Raw genomic sequence first — 15,494 nt, 5'->3', positions numbered from 1 at the left:
ATAAAAACCTAATTTCCTTACTTCAAGTGTACAATATTAACCTAATAGCTTTTAAATTACATTTATAATATCAAATTACTAAGTTAGTATTTAGAAGAACCATCATTTGAATTTTCCGAACCGAAGTAAAAAAATTGACTCGTAAAATTTTATCATTCAAGAATATTTTGAAATACTAACTTGAATAAGTACGGAAATATAATTAAATAGTTCACATTTTAATAATAAAACTTTAGATATATAGCAGAGTATAGGCTTTAAACGATGCAGTATAAAAATTACGAATATTTTTTTATTTTATACTTTAACTAAGACTAATAGAAATTACAAAAACATTTAAAGTTGATTTAAACTAATATTTGAAACTTAATAAGAATTAACACGAACAAAATTTTATTCAACACGATTTTAACGAAAAACTAAAATCCAGTGGTCGCGATTTTAAAGAACTAAAAAACACACTCAAAATTTTCGCGATTATAAAAAAGAAACGAAACTCATGGTCAATGAAATATAATCCACAAAAAATGATTAGGTTAATAGAAAGACACAGTTAACTTGAAATACTGTTGCTACCAAACTTAATAAAAATATTTGGCCTGGAAAGTTTTAATGAAAAAAATTATATATATATACATTTTGGTACTTGACTAAACAATTTTTAGTAAAAATAAACTGAATTTTTTAACTTTGAAATGTATTTGAAACTTAGTGCTTAATAAAGTACCCTGGAATCCTGTAAAAAATAATTTTCAAATTAAATATAACATTTGATAGTGCAACACTTAAGAGGTCCGCATTTTAGAGAAAAATCAATTCAACATGAAAAAAACTCGCACTGTTATCAACCAAACACGAATTTGCAAACACTTTTAACTGAACACGAGTTTGGAAATGCTTTCAACTTAACATGAATATTTCAAACTAAATATTCGCAACTCAGTTTCTGTTCAGCATTTCATTTTCCTCTCTACTGCCATTCTGCGGTGACTTTTTATTTCCGTCCAAGTTGCTCAAATGCTTACTGCTGTTTCTGACGAATGCCTACAGATATATTTTTTTTTAGTTAAGTGTCTATTTTAATTTCTCAATAATTTATTCAGCAAATTAAATTTCACTTAAAAAACTTGTCAGTGAATCAAACAAATACTTCTGAAAAAAACATTTAAAAGTCATGAAAGTTAAAACTTTAATTAAGCAATAACTTAAAAGAACAAAATGTATGCTATAATAATTAAAAAACAATAGTTGTAGAAAAAATTTCAAAATTAATTTCGAACGTTTTATTTCCTAACTTACTATTTTCATTATAATAATCCTGATACTACAAGATTAATTAATATTAATTTATCTATTTCTTAACATACAGTTTTCATTATGATTACAATACTACAATTTAAAAAACCAACCATGAGTGAGGTGCTCATGAAGTATTCCTTGCCAGCGCTCCCATCGTTCACCCTTGAGTCTTCGCAGAAACACAAGAACAACGTGTCTATCGTCATACCGTACACGCTGAAGAAGCAGTGAGCCACCACGTACGAGAATACGAACCTGTGACGTCATAATCAATTTAACTTTGAATGGGCTAGTTAGGTCGAGGTCATCGGCACATAAATGATATGCACGTGGTATAAATACACAATTGACGCGCAGAACAGTACAAGTGAAAAAATATTATGATGTCAGCATATATGTGCGAAATTACAAACCCTAAAATTTTATGACGTCATAACTAATAACAACTAATATAAATACGTGTAACAAATTGATCCTAAAACTTTTGTTATGACTCCACAAAACATATTTGATAAAGTCACATGAATTTGTAAAAACTTTGTGAAAATTATATTTAAGGTAAATACGTTCTCAAGAAAAATAAAAACATCATTAAAAAATATTTTTTTAAAGGTTTTCAAGTGTTTATTTTTATTACTAATTAATTGTAACAATTATTTCTAATTAATTTATTAAAATTTGTAAAAAAAATTACTGAGGTTTGCTTTTAAACTAGATTGAAGTAAAAAATCATAAATAAAGACAATAGTAATTAAATTAAAAATAGCTTAAAGTAAATTTGTAAAAGTTAGTTTAATCTTTTAGAAAACGTCTAAAACCTTTAAGTCTAATTTAATAATACTTTTACTACGCAGTTTCAAACTAAATTTTCTCGAATTAGTGATTGTACAAAAATTTGAATTATTAAAATTTTGACCATGTGTATTCTAAATTGAACTTTGTCAAGTAACTAAACAATTTGGAACACTAACACGCAAGCTATGGGAGCCATCAGTATTCTGACTTTATCGTTGTAACTGCGAACAACCAGTATCCCACAAACAGCCGCCATTGAAACTGCCACTAACAGCTTGCCTGTTGAGTTGACGTAAACACAATAAGAATATTTATGTAAAACTTTTAAGAAGTTAAAAGTCGTATATTAGTATGATGTTGTTTTAAAAAAGTAGTATGAGTATAGCATTTAGTTAGTTTTATAAAATTAAAAAACTAATATAAGTAAAGCATTTAATTTAAAACTAATAGACTAATATGAAGTGAATAAAAAAGTTAAATGTACATATTAAATTTAAGGATTACTTTACTTAAATTTTTAATAGAGCAAATTATTTAAGTAATTTTGGTTTCTTAAAAAAGTATGATCATATTTGCACATAACGCAATGCGAGTATACTTGCGCATTTTGTTTTTGTACAAACAAAGTAGTTCAAACAAACACTCACCAAGGAACAGCACGAAAGATCCGACCGAATTGATGGCGGCCACTCTCAACGGATTGGACAGGAAAGTGGAAACTACATCGCAAGCGCTTCTGCAGAAATTTCTACCGTTGATCGCCACCATTGAATACGCGTTCTATTTGTTAAAATCATTACTTTTAGTCGTTAGTTAAACCGTAATAGTTCCCAAATCATACGGGTACTTTTCGAATTATACTTCGATTTTATCTAATAAGGTTATCATTACAATACAATGCTGCGCCCAGTAAGGCTGTTCAGTTAAAAATTAAATCTTATTACGATAGAGACTTGATCGAATTAATAAGATTTTATTCAAAACTGAAAAGCCCTACTCAGTGAAACAATGCATTGAAAACGTGATAAAACAAAATATTATATTAAAATTGTTAATTGTAAAAAGTTATACTAATATTGCACAAAATATTTATTTTTTATACTTTAAATGTGTACGTGTTTTATTTTTTTTGCAGAATAACTTACTATAAAAAAAAATAGTGACACGCAATAAATATATTTTTCTTAAGATTCATAAAAGTTTATAGCGATTTTTTAATTAAGTTATTACTAACTGCCTTTAATATAAAATGGTCAGTAATGATACTATGTTTAAAAAATAAAAACAATTTAAATACCAGCTTGTTAATAAAACACGTCAAAATTTCTTTTTAAAATAATGATTGAAAGATTAAAATGTCATTTAGCTCATTAATAATTCAAACACAATTCTATTCTGCTGAATTTTCAACAAAATTGTTTCATGAAATATTCATTGAGTTTAGTCGATTTTAAACTTGTTTTTACACAAGAAAATCCAATTTAGATGGCTAATAAAAATCGTGTATACTGTGTATAGTTTAAACGCATAACGATGTATAAAGCATAATAAAATTATTACAATTAAATAAATGAAATAAATTATTTTAATTTACTTTTTTGTGTTAAAGTGTGAAACGTAAGCTAAATTTAGTTTTTATATTGTAAATTGACTTATTAATTTACTTAACAATAATATACAATATGTTCGTTATTTAAAAAAAATACTAAGTCATTAAACATATAAAAAGCTAGTTGATAAAAATACTTAATTCATACTTAACACGATATACTAATTGCAGAATTGTGTGGTCAATACAACTAACATAATTGAGGTATCTGAGTATTTTTTCCAAGCACCATAGGCAGCAAATACAACATTTCATTATGCACTTTGCTATCATGTTTTCCTGTGAATTAATAAAAGCATTATATGATTTATTTTGAAAGTTTATAGAACTATAAAATCTAAGTTTGTATCTTACGAATATGGCCTTTTCGTAACTACAACCAATAAAGTCAAATTTGACCAAAAAAAATATATACAGCCTATAAGACTTTATTCGTAATTTCACAACAAATTTAAATACATCTGTTTTGATTGATTCAGGATATTTATAATTAACTAATTTATTTATACTTGTAAATTAATTTTAATGTGTACTTTCATATTAAAACAACAATTTTGTTGGTGTTATAAGTTTAACTTTCAAACATGCTATTTTTAACGCTTTTAATTATTAAATAGTTTTAACAGTTTCGTTAGAGCTATTCAAATATATAAGTTAAAAACTTCATTTATCAAAATAATAGTATATATTTATCTAATTATATAAAAACTATAATTTATACAGCTGTTTCATACATGAAATATAAAGTTTCATGTACTCCTCAGTAAGCTACAGTTTATTACAATAGTAAACCGAAATTATCGACCAGAACTTTTTATAATACCTTTAACATTACAGTATGTGTATATATTTATTTATTTATGTAAATGAATCAAGGCCTAAAACTTTAACGATGGTTGTGAAATCAAGTGTCTTTAAAATATCGGATAACTTTGAAATTTAAATGATCTTTTACTTTATTCAAAAAGACTAACAATAATTTTAACATAATTCAAAACCTAATACAGAACTAAGAGATCAAAAAGTTTTTAATCAATTTCCTATCATTAATTCCAACTTGAAAGTATAAATTTGCTTAATTTCAAATACTTTCTTATACAACTATCAAAAACTTATGGTTTTAATTTAATAACGACATTTAAACTAAATTTTTGCTTTTAAACTCGTAAATAGTGTGACAACAGCAGAATACTAACAGACCATTACAAAGTATTAAACTGAAAATACATACAAACTTTGAAATCAGGAAAAAAACAAGGTTTATATTTATTATAAATGTATGCACAGAATTTGGTTATAAACCATTAAATACACAATAAGTAAACATTGACAATTCTAATACTTAAGATGAGCTGAAACTAGTTTTTAGAAATTAGTTAACTGTAAATGACATAAGCAAACAGATTTTTTGGAGTTTCTGTATATATATCTAAAAGGATTATATTCAAAAAATATTTGTTATCTTAAATTTAAAACATCCTTTTCTTTTCAAATAAAGTGTACAGTAAGCTTTGATCGATTGTAAAAACATAGAACTTAAAGATCCGATTGATGCGATGGTCTTCACGGTGTGCACGAAATTTATTTTGGGGTGCACAGAATTTATTTGGGGTGCACTTATTTTGAAACTTAAACTGGACACTCTGGAGTTTCTGATGAAATTTAAAAGAAATTTCAGGCATATTTCTGGGGAGTTTAAAGTTTGGTGTCCACATTTTTTTTATCCACTTTAATGTGCACAGATTTCAATTACCGCAATGACCTCTGATTAAATGTTTATTATTGACTAATTTAAATGTTTCTAACTTTGTTCAACCTCAATTAAAAGTTTGCTTCTATCAGAAAACATAAAAATAATCAACTCATTGATTAAATGTGCCAATATGAACATACATATATGAAAACAAATAGTGTCTGTATATGTAAGTGTGACAAAACGGAATCCTAGCAGTTTCTGTACATATAGGTGAATATCAGTATAATAAAATAAACAAACGGAATCTTTGCAGTTTCTGTAAATGTAGGTGAGTATCCACCTGGGAAGAGCCACCAGGACAATGAACAGGGAACCGAACGCGCACGAACCCAAGTGGTAGCAGACGAGCATGTTGGTTGACGTGCAAATTGGCGCTCCTATATTCTTCTTATCTCTGTTGGTTTGTTATTTTGTTGTTGTGTGTGTTTTACAAGCAGTAAGTTTCAATTTACTTTACACAGAAATATTTATTACTGACTAGTAATTGTAGTAGCAACACTGTTATGAAAAGTGTCATTTAAAATAGCACTGAGCGGCAACAAGTATATACAAACGAAAAAAAAAAACTTGTCACTCATTGTGCTGCATTTTTAAAGTGCATAGCTCTTTTACATATATATTTTTCTTAATAATACAATTTAACTTTTATAACAACTTAAACTAATTAAACAACATTTTCAAACCTGGTAAAGTACCACTGGGCGACGGCGCCGGCGATGACCATCTGTTGGCACGCCAACGCGAACTCGGTCAACCAGAACAGCGCCACCAGGTGGTACCACCACATGTAGGTTATGGTTTGGGTTTTGACGAACTTGACGAAACCCCTTTCCTCGTCCACCACTTCCAAGTTGCCTGTGACAATTACGAATGTTTTTTTTTACAATTGAGTGCGAGGTTTTCACAACTTGTTACAAATAAAAATATAAAAATAACGGGATAGACGGAAAATATCAACTAGCAGTTGGTTCGGCCACCTACGGCAAAGCTGAGATGTTTTGATGCAATTGTACAATATATAGACTGCACTCCGTCTTTATTAGGACTTATCAGGCAGAGATAGTCATAGTAAGTCCTAATAAAAACGAAGCCAGCGGTGCAGTCTAGTTCTTACAAAATTACTAGTTATTTCAAGCTACTTTACATCATCTACTACTTTCCTATGACGATGAAGTTTACTTTTTTTTTGAAACTGAAGCAAAATTTAGCTTGTATATATATTTGATACATAGGACAAACTTTAACTATGTAATTAACAGAACAATAAATTAATCCATAAGTTGTAGTTATAAACAATATCATCGTAAGTTATGTGTTGAGATAGTAGTTGGGACACGTGATTACGTCATAAAGGTTCAATAAAGTCATATTAACTTACTTGAATACGGCTTTACTTATATACAAATGATTAAGTTTGAGTGTTTTTGAAATTAAAACAAAAATAAACTTGTATAACAACTGAATCAGAGCTGGTTCATGTATCTCCCTACAAAATCATCAAGCGTTCTCACTCAGTATACTCAGAGGGTTGCCAAATATTTTTGGAAAGTTTTCTCCAGGTTTTTAAAAGTACACATTTTTGGGTATATTTTTAGTTTTAAGTCAAGTTTAAGGATTGAACCTGTGTTAAATAGTGTTAAAACATTGTAAAGATACTGTAAAGCTACTTTAAATATGCTTTTTAGTAAAAAAATGTTTAATGATAACAAAAAAATAATATTTATATGACAGAGTTTTTGTTTCAAATCGAGATTTTGATACATAACATAATAAAATTGTTAAAAATTCCAGGTTATTTTAGTGATTTTTGTTCAAAATTCCAGGTTTTTTAGCCTAAATTGTCAAATTCCAGGTTTTTTGGCAACCCTGGTATACTACAAATCATGGATTTATCTAAAAATATTATTTGAAAACCAACAAAATCTAAACTTCATTAAAGTTAACTTAATGACAAAATATTCAAACCAGAAGTGGCGAGGCAGCCGAAGACGAGCAGCCAGCAGACCCAGAAGACGATGAGGAAGGCGAAGGTGACGACGGGTTGGAAGAAGAGGAGTGGAATGTTCTGCAGCAGCTTGCCGGCCTGGTTGAACAGCTCCACCACCAACCCCACCCTCTTGCGCATCACAATCACCAGCAACACTATTATCACCTGTGAAATTATACCGTTATCACCAGCAACAGCAACACTATTATCACCTGCGAAATTATATTGTGTCACTATCACCAGCAACACTATTATCACCTACCAATGAAAAATATTGTTTTATTTCAATTTGTTTAACTTATCAAGTTTTAAACAATGAACGATCTGTTAAGATAATGATAGATAATGAAATACGGTACAACGAAATACAACGAAATACGGTAATGCATAACTCTGTATCACCCTAGCTCATTTAAAGAATTTAAATTAATCTTTATTTATTTAGATGTTATCACTAATATCACCTGTAGAGTTTTATTGAACAAACAATAAAAACTTTACCTGAGTTATACATTAAATGAATATACGGTTGTGTGAGTATAGATCATGGTTTCCCAAACTTTTTTCAAATGACTCCTTTGAAGAAATTAAAAAAGCTATGGCCCCCTTGTACCAAGATTACCCAAAAACTACCATAATAAACACCTAAGACCTTTTTTTTGCTCTTCATCAGCCACTCCAGAATATCTAGTGTAAGTTTCAAAACTACCATAAAAACACCTAAGATTTTTTTTTGCCTTCATCAGCCACTCCAGAATATCTAGTGTAAGTTTCAAATTATGACCTCATGGCCCCCTGAGTATCTGTCATGGCCCCTAAGGGAGCCACTTGGCCTACTTCGGGAAACCCTGGTATAGAAGCTCAACTGAGTGAAATGTTACAAGTAAAAGTTAAACATTTTTTTATAGCCGTCAGGTCAAGGGTAAACAAACTGCGGCCCGCGAAGGCTAATCTAACCCGCTAAACCGGAAGCTTTTAACAGTCACACTAGATAATCTAAGGTTTGAAGCGAAGGATGAAAAAAAAGTGAAGTTGTAATTAAAAAGCAACTGCGGCCTACGAAGATTTATTTTTTTTTATTCGTTCCGCGACCACTAAATGCACTTAAGCACCCTGTACCAAGTAAAAGACTAAATAATAAGTTATAGCGCAAATTAATAGTTTCATACAACGCGAAAAACACTGAGTAGCTATAAAACAAGCATTAATTCTAAACAAGTTAAGTTTACCTACAGGTAGTACTTTACATTGTAAAATAAACTATAAAGTATATTTTATTTCACATTGATGTTTTATTTAAATACTTATTTTTAACAACTAACAGTAGCAATGGTAGCAATAATTGAGTAAGTGAGAAAAGACTCTTTGTTTTCTTCTTCGATTTTCAGTGTGATATTGAGATTATTCAGCGTAAGTTGATTGTCAGAACTCGCGTACAAATACCACATGAGGCCCGTTCCACCTTGGAAAGTAAAACATGATCAGTATTTATAAACTATTAAGCAACAATCACAAGTTTAAGCAAGTACAACATTTGACATATGATTTAACAAAATGGAAAACTGTTAAACATTGTGATAAAATGGAAAACTGTTACATTATCTTATTTTATTTAAGAATAACTTAACTTTTTATTTAAGAATAACTAAACTTTTTACGGAAAGTTTTTACGACTGTTATAAACTTAAATGTTTTTAGGCCAGGGGAGTCAAGCACTTTTTTTTTAATTAACTTTGGCTTTTATATGAAAGCTTTAAGTACAAACTACAAACCAGATTTTATAGATTTCAAAAATATCATTTAACTTTTGAGATATTTCATTTTTTGTAAAAATTTTCCAATACAAACGTATGGACCGCAAATTTTTTGGGGTCAATTTTCTCGGAAATTTAAAAAATCACTATAAATCTATCTTCTCCTTCATTTTTCAAGCAATCTTCTTCAAATTTTCAGGAAATGTTCCATGTATTAAAAGAAAAAACGTTACTTATGAACTTTAATGATTTAACAAAATAAAAATTTTACGTAAATAATAAAATGAAAAAATGTTTTTTTTTTCAAATTAAATACATTTTTACGATATTTTTTTTTCAAGTCCAAAGTAACATTTTTTTGTTACTGTATAAAGATTAGACTGCAAACGTTTGAAGAAGATTGCTTGAAAAATATACGAGGAGATAGATTTTAGATAAAATAGTCTTTTATCGCTGTTTTAGTTTTCCCTTCCCATAGGGGATCTATTATGCGGCCCGACTTTGACTGGTCATATCTTAAAAAATAATTCGAATTTTTTGAAACGATAAAAAATATCTTGAAGCCTAGAAACAACTCTATAAAATAAGATCAAATTGTAAAAAAATACTTACCACCTCTATGGCCTTAAATTAAACTTTAATAAAAACCATGTCGTTTGTATGTACTAAGGTTTATGTATATAAGAAGTTTATGAAATTAGTTTAAGTTTTAAAACCTTTACAATACGATACATAAATTACTTTAACGTAATAGTTTACTTAAGTAAAATTTTATTCAATTTGCAATAAAATATTATAACAATAACTTAATTACTTGAGCTTTCAAGACAACATTCTATTCAAGTTTGTGTGCTTAAGATTGTAAATTAGTAAAAAAATTTACACGTGTGGTTGTTATTGCTAATATATTTGAATAGAGTTTTAAAGCTGATTTTCTTGAATCAACTTATTTAATAAAAAAGACAACGTTGTCAACAAGTAATGATATAAATAACAAGATTCAAACAAGCACTCACCTATGGAGGTAATGCACAGAAAGACGTTAATCAACACAACCACTATCGATGTCCAAAATCTGATCAGTAGAACCATCAGAATTGAGTTGACTGTTGCAAGTTAAATATGATGTTTGTGCATTACATTTGTTAAAATGATAGATTTTACTACTTATTTATAATCAAAATATTTGTTACAAATTAAAAAAAAATTGTAAATAGATGTTTTTGTCTTAATTTTATTTGTTTTAACTGGAATAAAATGTGTCATAAAAAGTTTACAACTTACAAAAAACCATGTTTTAAGCTTTAAATTTTTTAAATTTACAGTAAGTTAAAAAGACAGATTGCAAATAAACCTTTATACTAAGAAATATAATTATAGAAAACATAGTTTAACATTTCAAGATAAAACTTATAAAGACATAAAACTATTAGTAATAAAAAAAACACCTTTTGTAAACAATATGTTTTTAAATGTTTTTGAGAAATATCTTCCAAGTTTTCAAATTTTTTCCAGGTTTTAAAAGTAAATTTTTTCGGTTCTATTTTCAGTTTATAATTAAGTTCAAGGTAAAAAATGTCTTACTTTGTAAAACAAAATTGATAAGAAATTTTAAGTATACATTTGTAGCAGATTTTCACGAAAACAACATTTATAACTCACATCTTTTAAGATCATAATATCTGAAATTTACTACTAGATAATGGTTATAAAAATCAAAGAAACTTGATCAGTTTTCGATAAAAAACCCACAAAAACAAAATTTTGTTGTTTCACATGACTAACAAAATAACCGTATTTATTAGTTTAAAACCAGCCAAAATCAAAAACAAGTCAGCGCATCATAATAAAAAAATCTGAAATTGTAATCGTTTTCACCAACCGAAAGCGACGGTGCACAGCAGTATTATGGTGAATCTGGTTAGGTACAGATCGGCCAGTATCGTGTTGAGAACCGGTATGTTGTTCAGCTGTTTCGCCATGTAAATAATGAAAGCCGGCAAGTAGTCCGGTATGCACCGAAACAATATCGATTCGCTGAAAACGGTTGATTGTGCTAAGTTTGTAAAATTTTTATTCAAGCATGAGTCTTTTTTAATTGAAAAGTTTCAAACTTCAAAAAAATTTCTTCTTCTTTTAACAATGGTGTGACGAAAAGTTAAGCAACTGTAATAAATCTATTTTTATTGAACAGATTTTAATTTGAAACTCAAAACAATAACTAAAAGTGTAAATAGGGCTTTCTACCATTTTCACATTTAAATTAACTAAAACTAATTATAAAAAACTTTAAACATATATTCTAAATAAATATTATTTCAAAACCTCTCAGAAACGGGCAGTTGTGGACACGGTCCGTACTTCTGATACTCGGCACTTTTCATCTGGTCTCTAGTGATGTCATAATCACAGTAACTTATGTGGGTTCGGTCGTAGTAGGCTATCAAGTCCTGCGTGAAAAAAAAAGTCATTGAAATTTTGGTTGTAGCAAAGCAATTACAAAAATTAGTTTTAGTTCAAAATGAAAGTATTTGTTTGAAGATAAAATTGTGTTTAAAAATAAAACTTAGAGTATTTGTTATTTAGAAAAAAAGACTACGTTGTACAAATAAAAAAATCTTTATCTAAAGGCGAGTTTTTAAAGTATTTAAAAATTTAACTAAACAGTTTGAATGAAAATTATTTAAGTAAAGTTTCAATACAAAATACGATATTAACAGTCCGCATGGAACCAGGGTTGTAAATTTCTTCTAGGTTGTCTGAAAGTCTTCCGGGTTTTTGAAAACTAGTTTTTCCGGGTCAATTTTTAGTCATAAAATTAAACTTAAGTTAAAAAAAAACTGTCTTAAATAGTAAAAAAACATTAAACAAAAACTGTAAAGCTACTTTAAATGTGTTTTTTAATAAAAAGTATTTAAATCACACAAAAAAAATTTGATGGTAGACTTATTGTTTTAATCCAGTTTTCGTTACTTTACATGTAAAAATAGTTTTAAATTCAAAGACTTTTAGTCGAAATTTTGGATTTTTTCAGAATTTTTCTAATTCGTTTTTTAACTTTTTAACTAATTAATCTTTTAATGTTTTTTAGTGTGGAAATTGTCAAACTCCATGTTTTAAGCAAACCTGAACAACGTAATTTAGACTATATTTAGTCTTCATATAGCTTAATTGAAATTAAACATTTTTTGATACTAAAAAAAAATGGATTCAATAATTATAATTTAACCATATTCTACAACTACTAAGAAAATATTTCTTTAAAAATAGATATTTAAAACTGTTTATTCCTACTTCTCTAGTATTTAACTTGATATCTGGGCATTTTTCTACGCAAACTTCTAAAGATTTTTCGGCATCAGTAATATCCATAAAAAATATGTACCTAAAAAAAGAATATTAAAAAAATTAAAAAACATTTAAACTAATTTTAATCGTATTCATGATAAACACTTAAAAACAATAAAATAACATATTATATTTTTCTGTAACTTCATATACATACAACTTTTTATTTTAAATAAAACTTTAAAAAATGGAAACACTTTAAACTAGCTTTTGATTGCATTAGTTAATAAAAAACATTTTATTCGTTAACATTAAACTTAAAAGCAACTTTGAACAATTATATAAATGGTGGTTTAGTATTTAAAATTCAAAATTGACAAAAGACTTATAAAAAATCTTCCACTTATATAATGAACTAATATTTTAGATGTCTCAAATACAAACTTTTTTCCAGTCAAATCCATGCCTGATTTAGAATGGTTGAAAAGTATTTCGTTTTTCTTATTGCAGATATTGCCATAACTGTCAAACCCGTATATGAGCCTGTCTACAGCTCCGTCCAATATTGAGTATGCTGTTATTACTCCCTGAAGTAACAAAAAAATTAATAACTATTTTATCTTTTAACTTAAGTTAGTTATTACGTGCTTTCAATTAATGTATAAAATGAACTATTAAATAAATATTTTTACAAATACTAAATACTTATTTCAATAATATGTCTTGTGTACTGTTTATATCACTATAAAAAAATCAGTGTTTTAATCCTCTTTAATTACTTGATAAAGCTAATTCGCATTACTAATTTTTTTAAAATCTACCATAAAAAAAAAGTTTAATATATTATTTCAAGTAATGTGCAAATCAAAAACGCAAAATCAAACACTGCTTTTAATACCAACAGTATAACTATTTATCTATCTAGCTTAACATGTATATAAATTGTATACACATCAAACGGGGAAAATTTTAAACAAAAACATGTAAGCACTTTTACGTCAGGAATTTATTTAGTTTTCAGAAAAAAACACTAGAATGGCATAAATGTTCAAAGTTAAATAATTAAGAGTTATTAACATTACTTTAAAGCTACTTTTAGTACAATTTTATGTCATACTTTTATTTAATTTTGCTATATATAATTTTTCCAATATATTTTTTGTTTGAGCTTAAATTTTTCAGCTAATATCAATTTCTACAATTTAATTTCAACTCAAGATATACTTTGAAATAGTGGTTTATCTTAATATTTTTCTGCTTTTTAATCTGTATATGCTTGTATATGTACATTATGACTATTACGTTTTTAACATAACACAGAATATTCAGTATACTCAAAACGCATATGGGCAACAATTGGTAGTAATTTGTCAGGTGATGTTTATAAACCAGTAGCATGAACTTGTACAGTTTTCAAGCGAATCATTAAAATATCATAAATTAGATTTGCAAGAACAATTAGTCAGGAATAAGGCTAACAAAATCGTACTGACATAACTGACACAAGTTTTAGTTTTGAAAATATTTATTTTTTCATTAATCTCATAAAATTTAGTAAAACCAAATGTTTAAATCTAATATTTTATTTCTTAAGAAGTCGTTAGCTAAAAAAACTTAAAGTAATTATTTTGAACAAGTGTTCTCACAATCTTGTTTAGTTTTGATTAAAAACAATCAGTTGTCAACATCGGTGTAATAATTTGTAAAAAATAAAAACTGATAAAAACAGTTGCATCATATTTTAGAAAAAAAAACAATAAAAAAAAACAATCATTTGAAATAATTTGCAATTAAAATAAAATTTAAACATCTGTCATTAAAAAAATCAAAACATAATTGAAAACCATAACTTGATTTACTAAAAAAAAAGTAATATATTCAAGGTTTTTAATCATTTAGCAATTGCATTACATTAATTGAGCTATTAATGTCTATTCTAGAACTTCAAGCTAACTTTGTTGTTTTAAATTGGTCAAAAAGTTAAAATTTATTTAAAATTTAGGGAAAGCTTAAGTAATTTATAGTTTTAAAATAACTAAACTAATTAACTAACTACAAACAATGTGACTTACTAAAATAGTACTTAATTGTTTTATCCTTTTTTTTATATAATGTTGTAACGAAGTATAACTTATTTAATATTTTATAAAAAATTTAAGGTAAAAAGTATTATACTTACTTAAATTTTAATAAGTTTTTTATTTTATAATATTTAAAAACATTCGATCCTTATATTAGAATCGTTTTTATTTTGTCAAAGCTAAGATTTTTTAATTCAATATGAAAAACTATAAAAACAAAATACGTTAATAACAAATTATGTAGTAAAATTTAAACTGCTTTAATCAAAAATTTCTTCTCAAAGAAGCTTAGTCATCACACTTTATAATAAAAAACAACAAATAAAAAAATTAAACTATTCAGTAACAAACTCCAAAGCAATATCTAATTTTTTTCAAATCTTAATTCTACCCCAAACATCATTGTCAATAAAAAAATAAACCGTAACAAAAAATCAAACAACAAACCATGCCGATAATGAAACAAGTAAACACGAACAACGGGATTATATCCGTGCACCCTCGCTTATCCAGAGGCTTCCACTTCTTCAATTTACCGTTCTCCTCAACGTCCGAGTTATCCGAACAACAACAACCCATTGTGAATATATTTTGTTTTTATTATTATTTTTTTAACTCTGGTTGTTAAAATTCTTTTTGTATTTTGTATTTTTCAATTTAAAGAAATTAAATACAGCTACAAGGTATTAAAGCTAATTAACATAAACTTTAAAAAAATAATTTACTGCAAAAAAGTATTGAATACTTGTTTAATACTTGTTTATAAAAAAACTTTATGATGTATTTTGAAAAACTAACTCAAGCATTCAACTATCAAACAAGTTGTATATAGAGCAGTTTTACTAACTTTGGCACAATTTTGAAAAGGCTTCTGTATACCAATGTAAATTTTCCTAAATTTACTTATGGTGACATAAAACTAATT

The 15,494-nt window shown here is 27.1% G+C and overlaps 1 protein-coding gene across 1 annotated transcript; it reads right to left on the bottom strand.

Annotated features, from left to right (window-relative positions):
- Positions 1-382: 382 nt before the first annotated feature.
- LOC145835303 (choline transporter-like protein 1) lies at positions 383-15,177 on the bottom strand. Its single transcript, XM_082942873.1, has 15 exons — positions 15,017-15,177; positions 12,933-13,075; positions 12,495-12,585; positions 11,526-11,650; positions 11,083-11,237; positions 10,217-10,306; positions 8,769-8,908; positions 7,425-7,611; positions 6,143-6,314; positions 5,700-5,853; positions 3,899-3,982; positions 2,742-2,874; positions 2,271-2,373; positions 1,410-1,554; positions 383-1,044 (listed from the first exon to the last, which is right to left on the bottom strand). Exons 1-15 carry the CDS (start codon positions 15,146-15,148, stop codon positions 940-942), a joined length of 1,959 nt encoding a protein of 652 aa, XP_082798999.1. The 5' UTR covers positions 15,149-15,177; the 3' UTR covers positions 383-939.
- Positions 15,178-15,494: the final 317 nt, after the last annotated feature.

Source organism: Thalia democratica, chromosome 4 (assembly GCF_965202585.1).
Source record: "Thalia democratica chromosome 4, ktThaDemo2.hap1.1, whole genome shotgun sequence".
In the NCBI taxonomy this organism is placed as follows: Eukaryota; Metazoa; Chordata; class Thaliacea; order Salpida; family Salpidae; genus Thalia; species Thalia democratica.
This window is presented reverse-complemented; position numbering and strand designations above follow the sequence as displayed.